We start from the raw sequence: 26904 nt of genomic DNA, 5'->3' as shown, positions 1-26904 counted from the left end.
CACTTATCCCTGAGGAAGTCTGTCTTCCTGCCCTATCGCGGGTCCTTGTCTTGGCTTTGTTAGCGTCTAGATACCTATCACCAGGTGCAGTACCTGGACAAACACTTTTCACAGCCACAACATGGAGAGACCAAATATTTAATTTACTGTCCAGAGACCCCATAATCTACAGTGAATATGAGGTGGCAATCCTTCAGTAATCTGGCTCTGGTTGATAAAGCCTGTGCTGCCTTATTTCTTGTGTGCAGTGTGTTGAAGTAAGAGAAGTGAATGCTGGGCTTTTGAATTGTTCATAGAAACAACATAATTACCTTGACTCTGCTTAGCTACACCTGAGTGGGTGGAAACGCGACAAGTGCCACGTGTTGCCAAGTAACGGCACCCATGAGCAGCCGTGTGCTCTTCCATAGTAATGGTGGCTGTGCGTTGGGAGTGCTTGAAAAAATGTTATCTGGTTGTGTAATAATACAGTTTCCAACAAAGGCTTTAGCACATTCTCACATCTTGAAATACTTTGATTTTGAAAGTCGGTCATTTCTCAAGGCTGGCAGACTAATGTTTTGATGGAAACACGGCAAAATCTGTTATTTTCAGAGATTATTCCTCATTCTAGCTTTTAATAGGATTTGTCTGTGCTCTGCCTGGTGCCTTGTATCAGTTAGTTATCCAACATCAGTATGTGTTCATGTGCAATACTGAGCACCCACCTGAATAATCAATGATTTATGTCTGACTCGAACGTGGGTTATACAAGGGACTATTAAATCAGATGTTCTTTGGATTTGTCTGGCAGGAAGAAGGGGCACATTAAACATTTGTGCGATTTTTTCCCCCAATCTCACTTGTTCAGTTACATGACATCTTTACCAAAGAGACATATCCTTCTCTCTGCTAATACAAACATTGCTTTGAAAGCTATTTACTGGGGGTCTGCCACATCCTGCCCATTGATTGTCCTCATGGCACACACATCATCTCATGAGGTTTGCATACACTCCGATGTCCTTTTATGATACATTAAATGACATATTTACATGAAACAAAGAGAAATATGTTCTAATGGGTTTTCTCAGACAGGATTTCAATGTTCTGGGCAACAGAACATTGAAATCCTGTCGAAACCCACACTGAATGGGTGTTTTTTCCCACATTAATAAAGAAAAACAAGAAATAATAGTGTATCAGATGGATATGTTGGCAGTTATGCAAACTTGACCACAGTGTTCTGTCTCACCGAACTTAACAGTTTATACTGAGTAGTCCCAGTGGCCCTGTTAACACATGGAACTAAAATATGTCTTGAACTCTAGTTACAATTGGCAGCTGTAATTACAGTAGGGAATACAAACTATATAAGGCAGACACGCTCAAGAAACATTAGGATCAAATCACTTGAGCCATGTTTTAATACAAGAGTAGCATGGCAGACCTCCCCACTACTACCGATGAACTCTGGGGTTTGTAGTGGATGTCTGAAATGAAGTATAGTGTCACTGTACACCATTTGATGATGCAACCTATGTACATTAGAAATATGTTATGAAATAGTGGCTGAGAATCTGAAAAACCTTTGGAATTTGTAGGCGCATCTTAATCATATGGCTCAATGACACACCAGAGCCATAGTTTGCATATTTTCTTCTCAAATGCAGCTAAGATATAAAAGCGCTCAGTGCAAGAATTTGTGTTATGTTGCTCTTAGCTAATGAAGTCAATAGATCTGGTGGTTGTTGACTGAGCCTCCAGTAATCACTGTAGAAAATTCCCATTGACACGACTCTACATGTGTGCGGTGTTGGAGATCTGCCGTCTCTGCTCTGGTGTGTAGTGTCAACAGATTCATAAAATACACACTTGGACTTATGGGGTCCCTGCTCACGGTGACCTTCCTTGCAGCTGTAAAGACTCCACTGACTTTAGTTACAGTAGACTTCTGTCCAAAGAGGTTGTGGCTAATTAAATTGTGGTGACCACTATTGAGCTCACGCTACAGAGCCAGCCAAGCTCTGCTAGGAAACATACACCACAGAACTGACTGGTCCAGAAAACAACCTGGGTGCCAGGTTTGTTTGATTCCCCCCTTTGCCAGCATCAACATCTGTATATGTTTGCGTGGGGGAGGAAGGGAGGGGAGAGGTAGATGCAGAGAGGCCAGGAGCCCACCCATGTCTTTATTTTATTCTTCTGAAAGAATTTTTACACTCCCAACCCTCTTGCATGCTCTCGTGAAATTGCATGTCAAACTTTATTTGGTGTGTCTTTTGTCAGCCTCGGTCATGTTCTATTGAGAGAACAACATCAACAGTTTCAGTTTCTTGGTTTCCTCAATCAGGATATTGAAAATTGCTTCTACCAGAGGCAAATTGGAAGCCTTTAACAACACATCTCCAAAGGCCAGATGCGACAGATATACAGTTATAATGTGATGAGAGCGATATACAAGGCAGAATGAGAGAGAGAAGGTTGGGTTTAATGGATACTTTATTGTGCTCTGGTGCCCCATTTAGTAACTGAAAGAATCTGACTTTATGATAGGGTATGTCTGTCCATCCGTCCATCATTAATTATTCCTTCCTGCCATCTTTGTTAATTGTCTCTTTGGATCATAAAACTAATTTGAAAGCTGCTTTTTAATGATCCTGCTTAAATATACACCACAGTGTATTAGCAACTCAATGCGATTACCTGAAAAAAACTTGTATTTCACACAATCTCCTGTCATTTTTAGTGTGATTGGTAAGGAGGTGAAAACAGACTTTATGAAGCCAAAAGCCCAAATGAAAGATTCAGGCCTTGAAGCTTCTTCTCCTGAAATTCTTTTATTTTTTTCTAGTATTTCTTCTGGAAGTTGTCTTTCTTCCTTCTTATCTCCCCTTCCTTTTTACCATGCTGGATAGTTTGCAAAGGGATTGAAAAGTTCCACCACATTCCTGGTTGGCACTCGTGTCTGGACAGAGCCGAGGATCAGGCCTTTGCCAGAGCAGCCTGTGGAGAAGAGGCCGACACTGTCAGCCAAGAACTCGGTGCCTACCTGCTGCCAAAGCTAGCGAGGGAACAATCATTTGTTATACCACTGTTGGTACGAAGAGCAGCGCTGTCACTCTGTAGATGTATTCTCTTGTGATCACTACATGTTTGGCTCTGGGTTGTGATGTGGAGGTATTTTTCCCTCTTTATCGGTTTAATCCATCAACATTGTTCATCCTCACTGATCATATTTCATGGGCAGGAGAGTTAGAATCCGCATCCCAAACTTCCTGCTCTGCTTTATCTCATATCTGTTGTATTGCTCTGTTGAGGCTGCATCTACATGCCTGCCACAGCCGGCTTCACTTCTCAAACTCCCACTTACACAGCAGTCTTTTGTCTTAAACATTTATCAGACTTGCATATTTAACCCGGCTGCAAACTGCTGAGGTCCTTGGTTTCACAGTGACTTAATCTTCCGTCTTTGGCTCATAATGTTGGAAAAATATTTCCGAATGTGACCCCAGATGTTTGATATTTGTGTTCCTTTGTATTTAGTTTGATAATAAATCCTCTTGTGCATGCCCTCTGCAGGGTTGTTATAGCGCTTACTTGTGTAAACAGTTTGCATTAGGCGTTCTTGTCTGATGTGTGTGGCGCCTTTGTTGTATAAAAAAAAAAAAAAAAAACTAAACATATGTTGAAGAAATAGTGGCATTTACTCTCCACTGCTGCACTTTCCCCATAAAAGTGTTGTCATTACTGGATTAGTGCCCAGTTTTTCAAGACCAAAGGGACAGGAATGCGTCCGACGGCCTGCCTTACCTGAGCAAAGCCTAATCCTTCTTAATCTAATAATTGCTCCCATATTCATTCTGTCTCGCAAGAGCACAGCTGCAGGCGTTGGCTGTGGATCAAGTTTGCTGTGCACCATGGGTAATAATACCCATGGCCCCTTTCATGGCCAAAATCAGATCTGTGGATGCCGCAAAAGTTTTTGTTTGGGCGTTCCAGACAAGTTGTATGACCTTATCACTACCTTTTTTTTTTTTGCTCTGTACCTCCGTCTTTCTCCTCCCGTCTTCTTTGGCTCATGCTCTCATCCTCAGCCACTGTGGGCTACCCTGGGATGCATTAGGCTGCCTGTGTTTCAACAGTCGGCCTCTTATGAGTGGGTGTTGAAAGTAGGTGAGAGCTGGCCACACTCACATGTCAGTATTTTAAATACAGCATGACAGTTATGAAGTCTGGTGTGGAGGGACAGAAAGGGCTGTACAGGGATCGTCGATGAGCGATGTGGCTCATATCTTCTCTAAAGGGCATTTCATGTGCTGGGGCTCCTTCACTTTTTAAACGTCATGTTATCATGTCATTTCAGTGTTTTATCCTTAAACCTGAACTGTGATTTTGTATTTTTTCCTCCTGCTGGATGTATAGCAAAGATCCCTACGAGGGATCCTTGGTGCTTAAATAAGTCCCAGTCCTCAGCCTGAAACCCGCTGAAGGCCTCATAGTGCCATTGATAATGAGGCACTAATGACCAGGGATGGGCGGCCTATAAAAACAAACTTGGTGCAGTGTTAAGGTGAAGCCTAGCTCTCGATGTGAGCTTAATAAGATATACATGTTTTTGCAGGGCTTACCACTCATCCCTTTCACCCACTCACACATTTAAATGAGTGTTGTTATTATTGTTCCCCTGCCTTTGAAACCACATGGAGCACTTCTTCATTTCAAAGGCAGAGGTGTACTGGCAAGCAGAGACTCGTTGGGAGGGAGTGGAAGGGAATTCGATGACTGTGTCGGAGAGGTGACATACTTCTGTCAAAATGTCAGTCCATGTGGTTTCCCCCGATGAACAGGAATCCTTGTAATAAAAAAAAAATACACAGCTGCAATTTAAGAGGTTCCGATGAAGCGCTCATTTTAGGAGTTGGTTGTCAAAATGCAATCACACTTACCTGAAAACACGAGTGAGATGGTTTCTATTTGAGACGAGTGCGAAGCAGAGATGATGGAGTGGTCTGGTCCACCAAGAAGCATAGCATGATGGTTGCCATGCCACTGTTGCCTAGTAATAAGGTGAGGAGTGGTCCTTGTGTAGTTGGTGCAGAGCTAACTCCCTGCTGTCAGGGCTAGGATGGAGAGAAAAATACATAAACTGATAGTGATCTCAGGTTTTAATAATACGCCTGGTCCTATTTTAGCACAGGAGCAAGGCACTCTGCATAGTCTGACTCTCCACACTTCCATTACCTGGTACAATGAAAGCAGCGATTGGATTAAAGATGTGGGTATGCATACCTGTGTCATTGGTTAAAAAGGCTCCTGGTTCTGCTGCTTTGAGCATGGTTTTCAATTAGAAGCAGCACAATGAACACAGTGGGGTGTGCTACTGCTGTAAGTCCTACAGAGATTAAAATACTACCTCAGGACAGCTCTTTGGACATAATGGAAAGAGACAGCGGGGACTCATTCTTTCATGTCGGTTTCCTTTCAGTCTGAATTGAATGTATTTGGACAGACGCAGACAAGCTCCTGTTTTTGTTTACACCAAACCCGAGTTCACAGTACACACTTTTCAGCCCCATTTTCCTTTCTCAGACTAGTTTTGCAAGTTGCAGCCAGTCCTTCCTGATTGGCACATGATTTGGAGTTGCTCAGTGTAAAATGATTTAAGGAAGTCTTCCTGATGCATTGCAGACTCCAGAAACACTAACCACTCCAGTCAGCCAAAGAAACTAGAAAGAGTTGATGGCAGCTGAAATACAAAACTGTTCATCACAGAGGAGGAGGAGTACAACATCACAACCATGACAGACATCATGCTTCAGTAAGATATCGGCAGTCAAACTACTGTCAGAGGGTTGTGTAATCTAAACTTTGCTTACCTTCTTGACCTTCATAGCAGGCATCAGATATGAGAGTCGCTATCAATCTTCTCATCTTACGCTCAACAAGAAACTTTCCAAAATGTCAAAGTATTATTTTAAACCATTTATCAAGCGTATCTTACCTATGAATGTATTCAATATTTTGGGGTTTTGACAGTTGCTTTGCCAAAAAAGTGATTAGTTGTCCAAACAACTTTCATTATCTGATTATTTGATAAATCAATTAAACTACTACTTTCGTTTTTGAAGTGCTGCATGAATAAGACAATTTGCATTATTTAAACATGATTTAGAAGTCATTTCTAGGGCAGAGTTCCCCATGTTGAGTCTACTAAGGTCAGCAGAGTTCAACAATGAGATCAGTGTGTGGTGAAGTCAACTGTCACTTCTGTTACAGTGGATTGACAGAGTTGATGTTGTACCTGGTCTGATTCCGTCCTGTTTAACATCTCTGCTGTCGAGCTAAATAACGCAATCTGACCTCTTGGTTTGGGCGTCGGTTCAGCTTCATGCTCCAGTGAATTTTCTGTGGAATTTGCATTGGAAATAGCAAACTACTGCTGACACAGAGCATTGTTGAAAATACTGACCATGAGATTGGTGTGAACATGTGAAATAAACTGATGCTGTTGATATCAGCATCTGGGAATAGTTCCTACTTCTGATAACTATTCTGTTAAGAGAATACATATTCAAAAACACATTTATCTCTATCTAATAAATTACAAAAAAAGCAGTATTAGCTGTGTTGATTTTTAAAATAAAGATCTTCTGCCAGACAGTGTTCAAGGAGACAGTGAGAACAGTCACTGAGGAAAACACACACACACACACACACATTCGTTGACAAGCCATGAAAGCACTTTGACTAGGCTTCAGTGCTTCCCATGACTTTGCCCTTCATCACCACCCCAGTGTATCTCTGTAACATCTCAGTCAACAAACATAACTGAGGATAAATCTGTCACAGTTTTTTGACTTCAGCCTTTAAGAAGAACCAAGCGTGTGCTCCGTGACGGATCGTTATCTGCCTGCCACAGTGATGAGTATTCACAACATGCCGTCTGTCCTGGTTTCATGAAGCTTTGTTAATGTTGAGTCAACATTAAAAGTCATAATCTCCATTCCCTTTAATAGTGAAGATATACAATATGATATCAATATAGTGGGACACTAAAAGCGTAGACTAATTATACCACTGTAATTAGTTGGATCAATCACATCAAAGAAATTCATCAGACACTCAATCCTTACTCCTCTTTACTTCTTTCTTACTTCTTTTTGATGCTCAGTTCTAAAATCACATTAAACTCTGCTTCCATGTCAGTTAATAACAATATTAGACACATTAATGCTCATCAGTTTGACCACACGCTTGGTTCTTCCTCCTCTTCTCTCTATTTGATGTCCACTGTAATTGGGAAGCAAATCTTTTTAGCCTGGCATTCCAGTGCTCAAGACAGGGTCTGTATTCATTGCTAAATTACCCCCCCCCCCCCAACCTCATGACTTGAGCCTGAGCAGAAAGAGACCGATTCACTTTGATTCAAGTCTTAACCTTTTTCACTGTCATCCTCTGGATCAGGGGTCACCAACCTTTTTGAGACAGAGAGCTACCTTAAGGGTAAAAAATAATATGGAGGGCTACCAAATAATATTTTTTTGTTTGTTTACCATTTAAATGATTAATATTATGCATTCAACTGCATACACATTCATTCCAGTGCTTACTCCTAACGATTACCAGTTTTTATAAACAATATCAAAGATATTTTACTGAGTGATCATATGGATACATGCAAAAGAGGTGAAGTGAAGTGAGCCCGCGGGCACCGTATTGGCTGCCTGCGGGCTACCAGGTGCCCGCGGGCACCACGTTGGTGACCCCTGCTCTGGATGGTCGGATGCTTTTTCAAAAGAGAGAGAATATTCCCCCCTCCACAAAACATACATTGAAAAATTAATGACATGACCCTTGCCTGATCTTATGATTGAAATTAACTACATAATAGGTTTTATTCAGCATTCAAATTCTGCTTGGCTTTCTTTCCGATTTCATGAGAATTCTTGTTGATAATTGATCATTATAATTGATAATTATAACAAAACAAGACAGACACTACTTGTCCGTCTTGTTTTGATCTTATTTTTTGCACTCGTGCAGTTGAAGTCAACATGGCGTCTTGTTGCTCTCATTCTCAACTGGATCATATACTGTGGGCAACTATGTTGAATGTTTGAATCACTGTCTCACGCTCCTTCAGTGATGCCCATCTCTGCGATTCTACAATTCCCCCCTGTTCTGCTATCCTGTCACTCTGGAACATTTCAGAGCAGATGTCTCGCTTCGATGCAGACCAATGAGAGGCTGTTAAACCACACATACAAGGGCCATTTGAGCTCCCACAGTGGGTGTGTCTGGTGCCAAGTCTGTGTGTGTGAGTGTGCTGCTGCATGTGCAGGCGTCTCCACCTTTAACCTCTTGCAGCGTCAGGGCTCGGTGTCATCCCTGCTTCCCTTGCTATCCTTCTGCAGTTCTTGTAGAGACTTACAGAGATAACTCCGATAACAGTATTTTCACTGATAACGTGACGCCATCTTGGGTGTTTTTCTTCATCACATTGTCTAAAACCATCGTTTTAGACCAGATATTTTATCATGATGTCTGTCATCACAGGAAATACTCACTAGTTTGTTTCTGATATTTGTGTCCATGAGTCGTTATAGCATTTGGACTAGATTTTTTGTTGTTATCCTCAAGCCTTTCTTTTGATTTTTTAAAAGATGAAACATATTTATTGACTCATATTGACACTTAAGATTCTTCAATGTTTAGGAGTCTTTCAGACTAATGTGTTATTAAATCACTGTCTGGGTTCTTCAAACATCACCATAATATCACCAAATGATTTTAGGACATTTTAATTTCCTCTCATTTTCACTCAAACTCTGTTTGTCTTTGGTTTGTCAGCATTTTCTGCTGCTTTGTCTCGTCGGCCCTCACACATGATATTCATTTAACTTCTAATATGATGATGTCCCAACAAGAAATGTGTTTATCGCAAAAAATAATCTAGATAAACACATTTTAAATTTGTTTTCAAATAAATTGCGACTACAGTTCTAGAATTAATGAATCAACTTCATGTGTGACTACAATTAATCATTTTTGGTTATTATTGTATGTCGACTTGAGTGTCTTTTTTTACCCACACTCTGACTTGTAGTCATTCCTGAGCTGATATGATGATACTGTACAGTGTTTTTGTGAAATATGATTCGGCACCACTGATTCTGCCTGCCTTTGCGAGCAGATGAAGTTGAGAAAGAGAGAAAAGGGAGGTGTGGGCTCCTGATGAGCCCATTATGGTGGGTTTTGGCTGTCAGGCCGACTTAAAGGCGTCTTCCACCTGACAGCTCTGACAGCCGCGCCAAGCTTAATGGGGTCGGCTGTGCACTGAGTTGAGGAGGAGAATCCCTATGTGCAAATATTTTACCCCTCTCAGCAGCCCCCACCCCCTCTCTATCTTTAACCTACTTTCAGTCGAACAACTTATTTCCAGATACTACAAAATCTGGGGGAAACTCATACTATTTTGAAAATGTGGTCCTATTAATAATTCATAACTCTATGCTAATGCTACTCATTCAGGTGCATTAGTGTGTGTCTGTGTTGTAAGCTTTTCCCGGTAAGTGCACATCGATTGGACTCAGAGCCAGGACACTTCTTTTTTTTTTTTCTTCGAAGTGAAAAAGAAACAAAAGTTTTTCTTCATCTTTGAATAAGCAATAAACCACAGTCTGTCACATTTACACAGCTTTCTGGCTTAAATAGTGCTGAAACTTGATCAATGGATTTGTTGATCATCATGAACTTGGCCCCGTTTCCAGCCAGCACTTCAGATCGACTTTGCTATTTGAGTTATTTACTTTACCATGTCAGGGTATCAAAATAACCAGTCTTTACAGTCCCAGTTTCTGGCACCCTTCCTTTGGGACACCAAACAAATATATATAAACAATATCTTCCGAGCTTTCTCTTTTACCGTCATGCCTTGTGTGACTCATTTACAAAATGTGACCTGAATGAACTATATGGATTTGGCCAGACGGATGCCTCTTGACTGGAATTTGTGTTGCAGTGTTAATATGTGATGATGGTCGAGAGTGAGTGTGAGAGTGTGTGTGGGTTTAAACGTGTCGTTAGGAAGGCAGGTCTGCCGTGTGTTTGAGAGATGTAGGTCAGGATGCCTTGGCTGTTTGAACAGTACTGTAAACTTGGCAGATTTCCTAAGATGTCATAGACTGTGCCTCGCTCACTCCTCCCTCTCGTGCTCTCTCTTGCTTTCTCCCTCTCTCTCTCTCATTTGTCTGTCATCCTGTGGTATGTGAAAACACCTTATCTGCTTACACTGCCTCTGCAGGGACTTTACCCGGACGTCATTCCCTCTAGTTGCACAGATCTAAACATAAACACACACAAACTTAGTAGTATATCATTGTGCATCTCAAATTAAGCCATCGGCTACATGCCACAACTCTGCCTGTCTGTATCTTCACCAAAACATGTAACTTTACTCTACAGAGTAGCATCAGTGTGATCAATGTTGGCACACAACCTCAAATCCCATCTTAAAGCTTGGCGGGGAGGCAGACTCCACACGATGAATATTACTTGATGGATCGATTGTGGTGGATTTTGGAGGTACCTCGGCTCCATCTGTTGTCTTCAATCTCAGTTTTACACAGATGGAACAAATTCACAGCCTCTTATGGGAATTGTTCAACCGTTAAAGTTGAACATAAAAGGAGGTTGTAACAATTCTTTGTGTAATAAATCATAATTTTGCACTGTTAGTGGCAGGGAATGTTTGAAATTTACAATGATCTCATGGTCACTGATTATGTTGAATATTATAGCAGCCATGTTTGGTCTTGACAAGTGTTGCATGTCATCAAATGTGCTCATGTGACAGTCGCATCTCAAAGATAGTGTGAATTTAAAATATTAAAGATGGAGTAGAACAGAGCTTAAAGACGCTAATGTTTGGTATATTTACTCCACAATACAGCAAAATAGAAGCCAGCCATCTTGCAGCAAGTGGTGTCCCCGTAGGCTGGTGGAATTCTCTCCTGCACTGGATTTACAGCTGAAATAAAGGCCATGTATGCTGTGACCTCTAATATAGTGTCTCCATAAAAGAAAAAAAAAAACAAAAACAGCCTTCCACAAAGGAGTCCCCTAAAGACATCATTGATTACTCTGACTACAAGACCCAGTGTTAAATGAAAAACAAAAGCGTAACGGACTAAAAAATCCACTGGAACGTATGTGTCATTGTTTTTGTATTCTTTGCCATTTTGACTCTTTATTTGATTTATTGATTTCATGTATTCATATAAATATGTGGGTGTAACATAAATCTATTAATATAAAGTGGTTTATAATGAGCAGTCAGAGGGTGTGACAGATGCAGAGAGTTTGTGAAGGTGAAACATGTTCCATCACACACCCCCCCCCCCCCCCCCCCCGTGCTTACTTCTTTGATCAGGTTAATGTTAATTTCATTGCTGCGGGTCAAATCCTCACTCTGGAAACATTGCTGCTTCACTTTTTTCTCAGCTCACTCCAGCATCCATACAGATGCAGTGGCCTTATTACATGAATGTATTACTTTACTGACTTACTGACGATCAACGTCCCCGGATTTACATTTAGCATTTGCTTTGTGTTTACTTAATGTATTTTTGTGACTATAGTGTGTTGACGATATGCAGAAGCACTCTAACATACACCTAACCTCTTTTATTAAGACACAGTATGTAAATCCATAAGTGTAGCAACTCTGCTCCTGTCCAGTTTAATCTCAGATTTAAATGTTGTTTTTTTTACCAGTAGGAATGTGTTGTGTGGCAATCACTCACCTCTGCAAAGCACGTCGGGTTTTAAAACTTGCGACATTGCACAGTATCATTTATTTCTTTAAAAAAAATCAGTAACCACTACTAAGCTACATAGTTCATACATACATAGTTCTTTCTTTTTTTTGCTGCACGGGTAAAACAAAATCCCAGGGCAGAACACCCACTAGTAATGGGAATGATTTATTGTCTTTTTGAGGGACATTGTCTGGGTTTAAAAATCCTGCGTTTACCCACTTATTTTAGTCTTTAAGTGACTAAAGTATACATGCAACTTCCTCTTGATTAAAAATTAAGTTAAAGGGGGGGATTTACCGCTTCACCTTATCCACAGCCTCACTTTGTCTTTTTTTCCCGCCTGCCTGCATGTCTGTCTGTCTGTCTGTCTGTCTTTCGGCCTCAGCCACCTGCAGCTAAGACAGGCACAGTGGGATGAGGAGGGTCAGAGATGGAGGGATTACCCAGGCTCATCTTCAACAGACCTCTTGATTAAACATTATTGAAAGATCCACCTTAACTCAGCTCCAGGTCTCCATGAGGCCACAAATAGGCACACAAGCATGCACTCTGTTGAGCAGGTGTAGGTCTCTGCTTAACCAACTCCTGTGTTGGGCTGTTCCTTATGATCACAAACCCTTTGACATCAGGCATGATAACATTGTGTAGACGAGGCACCTGCCTTGATGGCAACTGATGAATAGATCATTGTGGTGGTTTTATAAACAGGAAGTCCATGTGCAGCCAATAAGACTCATTCCACTGTCTCAAAAACATCTAACTCAATGGAACAAATGTTGTGTGTTTTTATAGGATGCAGTCACACACAATAATAACCCTTTATTAGTGAGTTGGATTAAGCAAGATGAAGATTAAAGAGGATAAAGATTGTGTAGCTAATGGAGGTTGATCAAGTTTGTCCTGTTTTCCCTCTCCCAGCTGTGTGCTTTTGTTTATTTTAATAATTCATTTTTTCTTTCATGTTATTAATAGAACTCATTCTGATTGATTCGATGTGGACCCTTTATAATAAATTGCCCCCAGTCCAAAAAATAAAAGCCACTATTTGATTTGGTGACATTCTGTTGCTAATGTGAAAGCTCGCATTGATGGAATACAGGATTTAAAATGATCATGGTGCAGAGAAGTCATTTGAGGGGGAAAAAATGTGTGGGTCTTTGCACTGCTATCACATAATCTCATTCTAATTAAAGCTGTGTTGTCCAATGGCTAGAATAAAATAAATTGGAAAATTGAGTAAAAGAGAGAATGAGTAAAAGGCAGCAACATTTTTGCATCTTTTTACTTCAGTCCTTATTTAGATGATCCAAGTGATGATAATAAATTATATTTAGCTCAGTCCCAAATTTAGAGAAGTAAAGATTACAACAAACATTAATGCCAACAGCTATGATGGTGGTCAGAAGATCGATCCACGCCGTGCTGTTGCACTGGAATTGGCGCATCTCAGAAGAATTTCACCAAATTAAATACATTCATACATAGTGAAAAAGCCATTTAAACCCAGGAGTAAATGTTTTTTTTAACCAGTGCGAATGGGGAATAAAATGTGGCATCAGCTATTGACAAACCCATATGAGTCGACCTCCAGAATAAATGCATCACGTTCACCTCCACTTACCCCCACTGTGAATTCATTCTTTTGTTTTTAATTGTATTTCCTCTGTCCTACCTCGTGACGGTGCCACAGTAAAATGGGACTGAGTGGTGTTCTGTCTGTGGAGCAGAAATCATGCGTCTAACACATAAACGCTTGTACGCAGTATCATGAGTGGACATAGAATATTTGACTGTGTGTGTGTGTGTGTGTGTGTGTGTGAGCACAGCAAGCACATCATGTGTTGTTTAGGATGCGTCTCACTCAGTTGATGGCACACGACGAGGTGTGTGTCTGCGTGTGTGTGCTGTGGAACTATCAGAGCACTCGCTTACGAGAAAAAGGATAATTTTACAACTTAGTAATTCACAGTTCACCAGTTGAGTCTAAACATTGCATTCCTTCACAGGCCTAAGTGGTTGTTATGGCGTGCGCGTAATGAACGGAAAAAGCTGTAAAATGTTAACAGCAGCCTAATTCTTATCCTCTGTCACTAACTTTCCCCCCCGCCTTTTCTCTTTATTTTCTCTTTTCCAGTTCTGTCCATCCAGGCTGCTGCCATCCAATTCACCAAGGAACCCAAGTCCCAGGATGCCTTGCATGGACGCAGCGCCATGCTCCGCTGTGAGGTCAGCGATCCGGCCGACATCAGTTACAGCTGGCTTCACAATGGCCAGCCTCTGGAAAACGGCGAGAGGCGCTTCCAGGAGGGCAGCAACCTCAAGTTCACTGCGGTGGACCGGCGACTGGACGCAGGAAACTTTGAGTGCGTCGTCGAGAACCCGGTCACGGGAGATGTGCTCCACTCCACCAATGCCTCCTTCAATATCAAGTGTGAGTGTTTCATTTCAGTCCACTAAAAGCCTCCTAGTTAAACAAACTTTGATTTCCCAAGTGAAAATAGCCTGCTGACAGTGTTTCAAAATGGCAACCCGGGTGTGCATCCAGTTTCTGCATCAAAAAAGCAAAACAAAAGTCACAGTATAAGATGACAGGTAGTATGAGCTGAAGGAATGTTTCCACCTTGTTGCCTTGTTCTTTGTGGCTTCATCTCCACTCTCTAAAGGAAACTGGATATGTGTGGCACCAAGCATGTGTTTCTTGTTGCTTGTATCTTTCTTTTTTTTTTTCGACATTGTGTAACACTCTTTTCCCATATACCATCAAAAGGCTTTTGTCTGCAAATTACTGAAGAGAGTAGTTTACCTTGCAGCTATATAATTATTCAGGTTTGGATTAACTCTGCCCTCCTTCTAACAGCTTTTCCACATCATGTTTTTCTCACACCTTTGCAAAGTCCCCCCCCCCCCCCCCCCCCCCAATTAAAGTGTGGCACACTGGTATCTTACATTTGTGTTTACCCCCAAGTCCAAAGCTCACTTATCCTCTTAAGTTTCAGAGGAGAGAGGCACGGATCTGTATACTGGACAGCCATTTTAGTTTAAAAAAACAACCTTGTTTGTGTGTTGTGGAAGTCCCTCAGGTACCAGTTGTTACCGAAAAGCCTTTGTGGTGGGGGGAAAAATGGCTCCATCTGGAATATGTTGTCCTCCGTAGCCACATTCGGCCGGGAGGTGGGAGGTTTTGTCTCTGCACTGCCGTCATTAGTTCAAAGGCTGATTACAAGAACAGATGAGTGTACAGACCTCCTTGTAGCAAACTGAGATATGGACTGAGGGGGACAGTCAGGCGCAGGAATGAAAGCAGAGGTTTAACCCTTGCTCTATGATGTGTCTTCACCAGTGGATATTTGTGGTCCGTGATGTTGAGCTCTGAAGATCAGATTTCCAAACCTCGTCTGATCTGAAGGGAACTGATTTTATTGTGTCGCAATTAGACATGATCTAGTGTGTCAATAAAGTCCAACTGACATACTCCCACAGATTAATATTCAAACAAGTCAGACATGAAACGCCAGTTCTTAAGAGCTAGAATAAACAGTTTTATCTGCCAGGTCATTACCATTCCCCTGTACTTTCATTCATCTCGTTTTTGTTTGAGGAAAAGGGCTCTTTTTTTTCTTATTATTAAATAATTGAATTATGGAAATGTTTTTAGTGCTTGTTTATGTAAGAGGGGTAAATGTTACTCTCCCATACATAATGAAATTTTTTAAAATATACTTTAACATTTTCTACATTTAATTTGAATCACAAACCCTATTACAAGCTTAAATGCATCACACACCATTTAAAAACACTGTGTTCATGCTTCAATAATCATTTTTATATTTGCAAATTATCGTGTACCTTTAAAGATAGAGCTTGTGTTCAGGAAACCATAGATGATTATCTTCAGTCCTGCTCCTTTTTGTTTTTTTGGCTCACAACTTGACTGCTTTGGTCAACTAACCACTGTCAAGGGCATTATTTCTAGACACAGCATAATATTGGAATAAAACTGACACTGGCTATTTTAAATTTGAAAAAATACTGGCGTTTCCACCACATAGCTTTTTAAAGAGCTACTTTTGTCCAGCATAATTCTTACAAGCCAAAATAATGGATCCTATAAGGTCATTTGTTATAAAAGTGTGAGTTCCACAGCGAGCACAGGCGATGGTGCCGAGTGAAGCAGTACATCAGTGGACTGTGCACACAGCTCACTCACATTTCTGAGAGGCAGATAAATGCACGTGTTTTTAATTCACCAAACATCACACACACACACACAACATTTCGCATGGATTCATTAAACATGACTCCTGATAATAAATCACTTACAGAAGAATTTATATCATTTTTTTGAGAATAAATTTACAGTACACAACACACATGTATTTTAGGATCAAATACGCAGGGTTAAGTTGCTTATCTTAGAAATCCTCCCTAATCACATTTCATGCACTACATACATACTATACTACTGTGTACATCAACAAATGTGTCTGTCTATAATATTGTGCCAGTCAGCTGTTCATCTCTGGATCACTTTAGGTGGATCAGACTGTTATGACAGATGTTCTCGTGTTTCCCCAACATACATTTAACAGGCGATAAAGTCGCATGCAGCTTTATAGCACAGACGCCCGCCTCTGGCGTTAATCCTGTGTGTGTTCGCTCATGTGTATGCTAGTTTGCGTGCATCGTAGTAAACGAGTGCTGTAAGTGGGGGTAGTGTTGGGTGGGTGGGTTGATTGGAGATATTCCGTATATTCTGTACATGGACTGTACCAGATTAGGCTGTTCTCCTCCCACTCCTGCCAGAGAGACGGTTAATTTGTCTCGCTCACAATGGTGGGTGGTCAAATCGTGCCAGTTGAGAGTTATTCAGTGCAATTATCTTCCCTTTGTTTGTCCTATAGAGGTTTTTAGCTCCACTTCATCCCATTGTGCATCCACGGTGAGGCTGCGTCCAGCACTAACCACTCACAAGATGTAGACAACACATAGGAATTGTGCAATAGAAACTAGAAACACAGTCAGGCAGATTCTCCTCCGTATTTAATCTGTCTAGTGAATCGCAGAGCTACGTGCACATGCCTGCCATCGTTGTTTAATCACATAGCTTGTGTCCTTAACCTACATTTGTTCAGCAGATGCATTTTCGAGCATCCTTACTAATGGCTACCACAGCTCTACTTTTTCTTCACTCTCCCATGCTCCCAGCTCGCTGTTTTGTCTGTCGTCTGTGAGCTTAAAAAAATCCAGTTCCTCATGTCTAATGACCCAGGCTCCATCCGTCAGTTCCCCCCCCCACAGAGTGACTTTCCTCTTTCTCTTCCTCCGTTATTCCTCCCTTTTTTGTGTCTTGTTAGAGCAGCAACATCGCTCTGAATCACCGCAGTTTGCAGCCTGGCCTGCCCCGAACTCTGACGTCCACAGCTGATAAAATCTGACGCGTTGTCTGGGTACAGAGCTGAATTTGTCACGCTTTTCCCAGGACTGAGCTTAGGCCGGTTTTTTCTCCCCAAAAAAGTTATGAAATATGAAACCACTCTACCACATGTTTTGGTCATTTCCATGCACATAGGGTGCTGTCAGTCAAATCATATCCCCACCCCTCTCCTGGATAACACAATCCACCCTGCTGCTTTGTTGGAGAAACCCTTCTCCATGGTGACAAATCAGCTCATTGAGTGAAAGAGACGCACACATGCACACACTCAGAGCCGCTTTTTGGCACAGCAATGGATGAACGGTCCAAGCATCTGCCTCGACAATATACTCACAATTCATCTGTTATCATCCCTGCGTTGATCGCACTTCCTGTTCAGTCTCCAGCATAATAATTATACACCTCTAATTATGGCGTTCGCTGCCAGGACTGCTCCAACACTTAGTCATGCATTCTGAGAGGGATTACGGGGAAGTATTTGCCACTAATAGGTTGTGAAAGAGCGCCTTCTGTTTGTCAAGGGGACAGCTGGAGAAACCTGAACTGTGAACAGTGCGAGTGAGTCGAGTAAAGGGCTGGAATGTGTGACCGTCAGAAAATCCAGGTCAAATTGGAAATTAAATAATAATTAGGAATAGGGTTTAAACTGCTGGAGGACAAAATGGGTGAGAAGGATTTTTTTTTCTCAAAAAAGTCACAAGGCAGGTTGTGTTGACAAGTACTCATTGTTGTCTCATGTCTGCAAACATGTAGAAGTCAGTCTTCGTCAAGCACTGTCCGGTGATGACTTTTTTCGATTTTAAAACTTGTGCTACTTTTTCCCCCTTGGAAAAGACACTTCTTGTTTGTTGTGTTTTTTTCACTTGGCCATATACAGCAGAAAAAGCTTGTAAGCGTAATCTATCTTCTAACATAATCAGCCTTAGCTTTTGAGGTTGACAGTTTGGCACTTCCTGGAACGAGGAACGCCCACCTGTTACTCCAGACAGGTTTAAACAAATTCTATAATGTCATTTGTAAATGACTCCAGTTGTAGTGAAGATGATACATCTTGTTTTATCACGCTTTTTTCTCACCCACTTCTCCTCCTCCTCGGTGACTCAATGTTTTCCCTTCTGGTTTTGTTAGCCCCTAATACTCCCAGGGCTCTAATAGCACGTCTGTCGGAGTGTTTGGCCCCAGGTCTCCATAGCTTGGATGGCCTTCATCACTACCTCCTCCTCCTCTTTTTCCTTCCTCGCTAAGTTACCGTAACGGCCTTGAGTGAGACACAAACGATTAGTCTCCAGCCCCAAACCATCAAAGACATTTGAATACATTTGCACTCATGCTAAAGGGCAGAGCATCATCAACTGTATACACAAACACTTGTCTGTAACACAGGCACATGAGAGCACACATTGTAGCACACACTGCAGTTGTTGGGGCATCTGCGGTGGGATGAAGTAAATGAGCAGTGCCTGGCTCAGATGGGGCCTAAAAGCGAGGGGGAAGTTACTGTGGAGCCGTTATTTTCTCCCCATGCTCCACTATTGTGCAGGAAATTGCTGTGCGTTTCTTTTATAATTCATTGTAAAAGGTTGTCTTCTAGCGCCCCCTCTGACCTCATATAAGTGCTGCCCCCCCCTCGCTTCTGCTTCACTGTGTTTGGTGGATTCTCATGCCATGCATATTTCATACACGAAAGATGCCGGAGCAGCATTTAGCCACAGGGCATAGGTATGGAGCTCAGCACGAGGGAATGACACATGCATTTTTAATGTATAGATGCTGTGTGTATAAACAAAGTCCCCATATACTAATGTACACACTATAGGAACGCAAACAAACATGCTTTTATAGAAAAGGCATGTGTGCACCCATGAACCTCACATGGTGTAGTAACTGTAACTGCAATGCAGCCACAGCTTGTATATCATCACCTAAGTAACAATTAGCCCATGTTCTCATTCTGTGTAAACACTAAGTTTGTTGACAGTCAACACATCAGGGAAGTTCCAGCAAGGTATTCTGAGGCTATACTGAGACTGAAGACAACCTTGATCACTCTAAATAATGTTTGTTTCTTGACCAAAGTGTGCAGCAGGCAGTGACTCTGTCAGGAGTTAAATGCTGCCCACATCAGATCAAATGTTGCATTTTTATGGTGGAGACTGACATTATGCTCATCTTATAAAAAACATCATCATCCCTTTTATTAAAAAACATGGGATAATAAGCCTCCGTTCATCATGATTCGTATATACTTGTCTGTTAATATCTAAAATGAATGATTTGACATTTCTTGACATGTATTTGATGTACTGGATAAAACCCTTATTTTTCAACTGCATCGTGATGCGTTCAGGGGACGAATGTCTCCATCTGTTTTCCCGATTTGGTCGCTTGTTCATTCGTCATTTAGGCGACATGGATTGAGTTTCACGTTACTTATGTGAGTGATGACACTCAACAAAAGTAATGTGACAATGTCCACACCACTAATAGGTTTTAAAAGATGCACCTCACCAATTTTCAAAGATTTGTAGACTATGATGGCGGCTAAAAGTGGATCATATTAACTCTCTGCCATTTCCTTTCTTCCTGTGTTTATGGGCTGCTCTGGCAGCAGAGAAGCCGTTTCAACTGAGTAACTCAATGAGCTGTCCTTTGAATATCCATTAAAAAGCACCGTAAAGGCCCAGCTCTCCCTCTTAAGTGCAACACAGTGGAATGCTGATGTAAGCTGACCCAGTGTTATGGTGCGTCCACTGCTCTGTCTCTGTTCTTGAATCACAGTTCTGTCACACCCATTATCGTTGTAATGTGTCACACGAGGACAGATGATGGGACAACCACTTAATTCAATCTTCTCTCATGTCCTCCTCGACTCTTCTTCTTGTCCTCTTATGCTGCGTCCCCTCCTCCTGTTGACAGGCTTGTCTGTTTTTCTTTCCCTGCAGGGTTGGAAAGTGGCGGTGTTACTTTGAAGGAGCACACCTCAGAGGGAGAGGTCGAGAGCTCTGCACCGGTGACGTTGCGTTGTCATATTGATGGCCACCCGCGGTGAGTTTCTGTGAAGTTCACAACTTTTCTATTGTCTTTGTTGGCCTCTCTCATGCCCTTGAGTTCATCTTTACCTGTCTCCTTTAGCATCTGATATTTTAATGCTTCATTGTTCACCCTGTCTCTTTGTCTTTTTTAAAGGGTACATATTATGCAAAATCAACTATTTAATCTTTTAAATCCTTATATTAGGCACTCTGGAGGCCCTATCGGTCGGCGAAGTGTGAAAAAAGATGACTCACCCATGTTTTTGTCCTCCTCAGTCTAAGTACAGGAGATGAAACACGCGATGTTGACTTCCGCGCTCACTGGGATGTCACAATGCACTAAATTCCCGGAATTGTTGTCTCACAGAGCTCCTCTTTGTCAGTAAAACATTGCAAGAGTGCTGGCGAGGGCAGTATCTGAAAACCAGAAGTCTGCAAAAAGTAGTTCTATTCTTGGCACCACAGTGCAGCACACAGTGGATACATGTTATATATGACGGCAATGTGCCTACTAGAGCCTGCAAATGATCACTTTTCCAAATGCTAACTGCTGTTAGCTATTAGTAGCCTCTGTGGCTGATGTCATTTCCTGTCCCTTGAGTTTAGTTTTATTTTTTTCAAGGTTGACCTAAAGAGATACTACTAAACAAAGCTTACTGAACAGGGCTGTTTTGGCAGGGTGATTGAACTGCTGTGGTGCTTCATCCTTATGGTACTTTGACCAAAGCATGTCAGACATGTTCATTAGGACACCAGGGAACTAGTTTAACTTGGAGAAATAGGGTATGCTATGTCCCCTTTAAATCTCTCTCACACTGTATCCTCTTTTAATCCCTTTCTCCCTCTCAGGCCGACTTGCCAGTGGTTCAAGGACGGGGTGAAGTTGACCGAGAAGAGCCATCAGATCAACAACAAGGAGAGGACGCTCACCTTCAAAAGCGCCAGTCCAGAAGACAACGGCCTGTACTATTGCTGTGCCAAGAATGCAGCGGGCCACGTCTGCAGCAATAGCAATTACACTCTTAACATCATAGGTTTGTGTGTATGCATGTGTGTGTGTGTTCGTCAGGAGGACATTAGAAAGAAAAGTAAATATTGATGAGACAATGATGATATTCTGAGAGCTTTCAGTTTCCACATATTTCCACACCTGCCGGGAAGTGTGGTGCGCAGGAGTGGGTGTGTAGAGACCATTAGTGTTGAGAGAGATGAAGGGAGTGAGCAGGAAGACAAAGTGATTGAGTTCTTAATGTGATTGCCGGAGAGTGTGTTAGCATCGTCGTCCTCTTCCACCCACACAGACAGAAACAACATCATAAACACCTCGAGAGCACACGGCAACATCAGCTCAGTGACTACATATTTGCCTCTCTAACTGTAAAGCGTTCACAGACGATGTGAAGGGGAGACTTATTTGTCGACATGACTGTCTATCGTTTACGTAGCATATGTGTTTGTGTTGGCGTGCCCCTGGGTATTGGCCCCTCAGCTCTTGCAGGACATACAGCAGCACATCTGTGAAAGAAATCTGATGCCATATTTTGCTCTAATTAGCCACCTGCAACACACACACACACACACACACACACAGACATGCTATGTTAGCACCTGGGTGGAGGAAGAATGGGTAATTGTTGAGTTTCCAGTTACCATGTTGCCGCCCTCCACTCAATAGCGCTTGACCTAAAGGAAAGGCTGACAGATTTAGACAGGTTTTCAATGCATGGTCACAGCTTTTTAAGTTAAGATCTTTCAACTGACTGGGTGGGCCAGGTGTTCTCAGACTGTGTGCTCTCTGTCCCGTCTTACTCCAACCAGTCCCCATGTTCTAATACTGCCACTGGCACCATACTTTGATTAGCCGGAGATTTTGAATACTCCATAAACCTGGATCAGGAGTACACTACTGTTCAAAAGTTTGGGGTCATCTATACAATTTTTTTGTGTTTTCCATTAAAACTCACTTTTCTTCATCAAAATATTTGCAAAATGAATAGAAAATATAGAGAAGATTAAACATAATGATTTATATTACCGTATTTTCCGCACTATAAGGCACACCGGATTATAAGGCGCACCTTCAATGAATGTCCTATTTTAGAACTGTTTTCATATATAGGGCGCACCGGATTATAAGGCGCATAGAATAGAAGATATTGCAGTCAAACCTTTGACTGGGGTTGCGTTATGCATCCACTAGATGAAGCTGTGCTAAAGGGAATGTCAACAAAACCGATAAAGTCAACATTTACCAATTGATCCATATATAAGGCGCTCCGGATTATAAGGCGCACTGTCGGTTTTTGATAAAAAATTAAAGGCTTTTAAGTGCGCCTTATAGTGGGGAAAATACGGAAAAAATAATTTTTGCTTTCGTCAAAGAACCAGCAAAACTGTTTTTTAGCTGTGCTAACATAATTGCACAAGGGTTTTCAAGGGTTTTCTAATCATCCAATAGCCTTTTAATGTGATAAGCAAACACAATGTACCATTAGAACACTGGAAATGGGCCTCTATACACCTATGTACATATTCCATTAGTCGTTTACCACATTAACAATGTATATAATATTTATTAAAAATGTTAAAAATGCTCTGCTGTGAGCATGTATTGAAGTAGCATGACCTAACATCATCACAGAGGAGTGAGATGATCCTCCTCTGTGTGATTCTACATCACAGGAGGTAAATGGGGAAAGAGATAACGGTTGAGATGCACAGCCAGGTCTGGTCACTGACCTCATTAAGTCCCCCCCCCCCACCCTGCCCCCGAAGTGTTGACACACACCGCCACCTGAAGGCTGCCTGCACACCAGCCTTACGTTGCTGTTAACAGGATTTAATAAAGCCAAGAGAATTCATGCATATGTAACTCGATGATCCGATGCCTGCAGATTTAATCATGCACGTCTTTTCTCAAACAGATGAGAGTTTTCCTCGTGCAGTGGTCACCCCTGAGGACCAAGTTGTGTTGCGAAACGAGGAGGCCATGTTCCACTGCCAGTTCACCGCCGTGCCAGCACCTGCTTTGGAGTGGTACCATGAAAGCGAGCTGCTCGCGAACAAATCTCGGTATGTTAAGCTAAATGTTTTAGCTAAATCATCCTCCTCTAATCATTTTCAGTCACACTGACACCTTCCAAATCCTGCCCTTTTTCCTTTTCCTCTCCTAACTTCTCTTTATAAAAGCTTCAGTTTCAGATATTATCCTGTACCCAATGAGGTGGAACCCTTACATTGGGCCTTACTCGCATTTCTCCGTGTGCTGTTTTGGGGCTTAAGATGAATTGCACATTAAGGAATGTCATTACTGCAACAGAACATTGTAAAGTTTCTCTGCGGTCATCATCAGCGCACAGCTTTTTCCCTCCGAGGAGACTTTAGCGCTCTCCAGCATTCATCCACAGGGCAAGAAAAACCCCTCTGGCTACAATCAGCTTACCAGCATGCCCCCCTATAAACACATGAGAGCTAAATAATAACCAGTTTCTATACAATGTGCCAAGTAAACCCCTTGTGCTGATACCTAGTCACAATCCACATGGAGCGCAAGGGCCTACTTTTCAGATTGTGAAGTCATTCCAGTGTTCAGTGAAGGGGGGGTGGCTGAGGGATTCCATTATCAATAGACAGTTGTGTATGAGGCCTGTCTGAGACAGGTTTGTTCACCTTGACACTGATGACTCAGCAGCAGGATTTCACTCTCATCCTAGAATGGAAATAAGAACACACACCACACAGGCTGTTTCTTGAAAAACCTGGCCCATATTTGCGGTTTAGGTATTTCAAGCGCCCTCGTGTTACGTGTGTTAGTGTGATTGTGGTTGATTATGAAGGAAGAGGAATGCAAGATATCATCTGTTATGCACCTGCACTGTTTAGACCCCCCTCTGTGAATATTTCCACTCCAGAGAAAATCTCTGCCCTGTGGCTCAAAGCAAATAGGAAGGCAAAAATTTGAAAATTCTTCTTTGTAAATCTTTCCTGTTGTTATAGAGCAGATTTCCTCCTAAAACAAACACTTTGTTGATTACATCCTCTTGTTATTAGAGATTATTTCATTGGTAAAGCAACATTCCACATTTCATGTGAAAACACAAAAGATCTTTTCCTTCCTGTTATTGAAAAGAGAAGACACAGAAACATCACCCCTCCTTGGAGAATCCACTGCAGAGCTATTAGTCCTGCTTTTGGAAACTCGTGACGGAAATATCACAGACTCCTAATGTATTCAGCAGTGCTTTTAACGTTTTCATCTGCTATACTTATTCACTTTCCCCACAAGCATTTTAATGACTTTATCATATAGCAACGATATCTGTTCCTTTGTCCGGTCTATGAAGCAAATTTCTGTGTTGTATGTGATTTGAACACTCTATCCCTCATCCATGAAGCTCGCTGAAGGTCAGCCTTTTAATTACATCTCTTCCCGATACTCCCTTCAGCCTGCCAGAGGTCAGCCAATCAGGACGGGCTTTATTAAAACATTAACATAAACTATCTAGGACAGATTGCTGTGTTCGTTTTTCATTACTTCACCCTATTTGGAGCAGAAGATGGCTTAAGTTTAGTGGATCAGGGCTGTTCAGAAATAATGCTTATGTTGTTTAACAGAGCATCTTCATCTGGTGCTCCATTAAACCAAAATACTGAAGCCAAACGCATTGGGCTTAACATTGGACATTAGGATCATGGGTTTAACTGGCAGGAACAAATCGTGCATGTAATACTTTTTTCGCTCATTAAAAGTATGTAACATTTGGCAAATTGTTTGTTGGCTGGTGGTTCAGAATATGCACATAAATAAACATTCTGATCTTTTTTCTCACAACAGTGTGATTCTGCGCCCTGACGGCACACTGGTGATCACTCAAGTGAAGCCCAGGAACACAGGGACCTACAAATGTGTCGGCCGTGGCCTCAAAGGATCCCAAGTTACTTTGGAGGCCACACTCCTCATAGCTGGTACAGACACACAAACAAACACACACACACAATTGGGTTACGTATTTACCCCCTCCCTTCTTCATCTGGCTGTCACTTAGAGCCTTATCGCTGGAGCAGCATTTTCCTGCATCTTCTCCGTACCACATCCTCCAAGAGTCCAGCTGTTTGCAAAGCTTTCTTCACCTTACAGAACAACCAGCAATTTGATAAAATCCCATTATGACTAAGACGAGCAAACAAGCAGAGTATTTAAGTTGTTGCTTAAGAACCTTTAAGTTCCCTAAGTGCAACATTAGTTGACATTGTGAGAAATAATAAATATAAAATGAAATCCCCCTTAACTGGAAACAAAGCATCGGAGGTAAAACAAATACAAAATGTGTTCTGCTTAGATTCCATCTTATGATAACTGCAGTGTAACACACTCGTAACAGGATACTGTAAATCAGAGCCTTTTCAGTACTGGACACACAATTGTCTTTTCCTTCTCAAATCCCTAATACAGCATTTAAATCGCCTCTTGAGCTTAAAGCAAGAACAAGTTGTAGTATCTTCTCATCTTACTAATCAGCCAGCATTTTGAAGTGCAAGTGCATGCAAGTCAAATATTTTGGAAAAGCTTAGGGCTGGAATTTCTACGCGTTTCAGTGTCCCATACACTTTATTCCTCTCAAACAGCCCATTTTCCCCCCAAAGGGTTTTGGATTAATGAGGTACAACTGTATCTGCAGTTTTAACCCAGTGAACTGCAGCTCCATTTAAATACTTTAATTCACTTAATCTGATGGTAATCCCTGCAGGCATTGTAGCAGATTGTGTCACTACAGAATTGCACTGCCCCCCTACCCTGAAATTCATCCAGCTCGATTTCTGCTTTAGAATTGTGCTTTTTCCTCTTTTCTTTTTCAGTGGATTTAGAGCTGAGACTCAATGAAGGTCGCGGCCACTGACCTGCTTTCAGACCAGTGTTGGCCAATTCACAAACATTAATAAACCACAGTGTAGTGGGAGATTCTCTAATTATTTGGACCAGAGATCATGTTCCACTTTCTGTATTAAAGGCTGCCAGATTTGATTTGTCTCTCTCCACAAAGACCCGAGTTAATTTCCATACGAAGAACAACCTGATATTTCCAGTTCACCTCCTGTGCACTTTTTTCTAATAATAACTGTAATCTGATCTTCAAATCTGTTAACAGACGAGATGATTATCTGTGGTTATGTACACATTGAAATCACTCTCACGTTTCATATTGCAACTTCACACCAAAAACCCTGCTGCTCTCTTTTCTCTCTGTTACAGAGTTAGACGACATGGTGCCTAAGATGTCAAGGGTGTTCACAGCAGACACCCTACAGAGGGTGAGCTGTCGCCCTCCGCGCGGCAGGCCTGACCCCAAGGTGTGGTGGGAGAGAGGAGGTCAGCGAGTGCCCACAGAGGGCAGAGTCTTCCAAGACGGCCTGGATCTGGTCTTCAGTCCTACAGAGGAGGGGGATTCAGGCATCTACACCTGTGTGGCTGAGAATAAGGCAGGGCGCAGAACACAGGAGGTCACGTTCACTGTGGCCAGTGAGTATGCATATCTATTCTGCTGGGGCACTCCAGAAAAGTGGAACATATTGAGGATATTCTTGTTTTGAAGCCTCGATTCACAATTTTGAGACTGGAAAATTACAGATATCACTTGCA

General features: G+C 41.9%; 1 protein-coding gene across 1 annotated transcript in view; it reads left to right on the top strand.

Moving 5' to 3' along the window:
- ptk7b (protein tyrosine kinase 7b) overlaps positions 1 to 26904 on the top strand; it is a gene marked incomplete at both ends in the record, with an annotated part of 66492 nt that overhangs the window by 30037 nt on the left and 9551 nt on the right. Inside the window, 6 exons of the mRNA XM_083897936.1 lie at positions 13936 to 14232; positions 20178 to 20280; positions 21117 to 21301; positions 23192 to 23339; positions 25102 to 25232; positions 26518 to 26784. Of these exons, the coding sequence (XP_083754062.1) occupies positions 13936 to 14232; positions 20178 to 20280; positions 21117 to 21301; positions 23192 to 23339; positions 25102 to 25232; positions 26518 to 26784 (1131 nt within the window). The remainder of the gene's footprint in view (positions 1 to 13935; positions 14233 to 20177; positions 20281 to 21116; positions 21302 to 23191; positions 23340 to 25101; positions 25233 to 26517; positions 26785 to 26904) is intronic.

Source organism: Microchirus variegatus, assembly GCF_963457635.1.
Source record: "Microchirus variegatus genome assembly, chromosome: 11".
Classification (NCBI taxonomy): domain Eukaryota; kingdom Metazoa; phylum Chordata; class Actinopteri; order Pleuronectiformes; family Soleidae; genus Microchirus; species Microchirus variegatus.
Note: the sequence above shows the minus strand (reverse complement) of the source record. Positions and strands in the feature narration are given on the sequence as shown.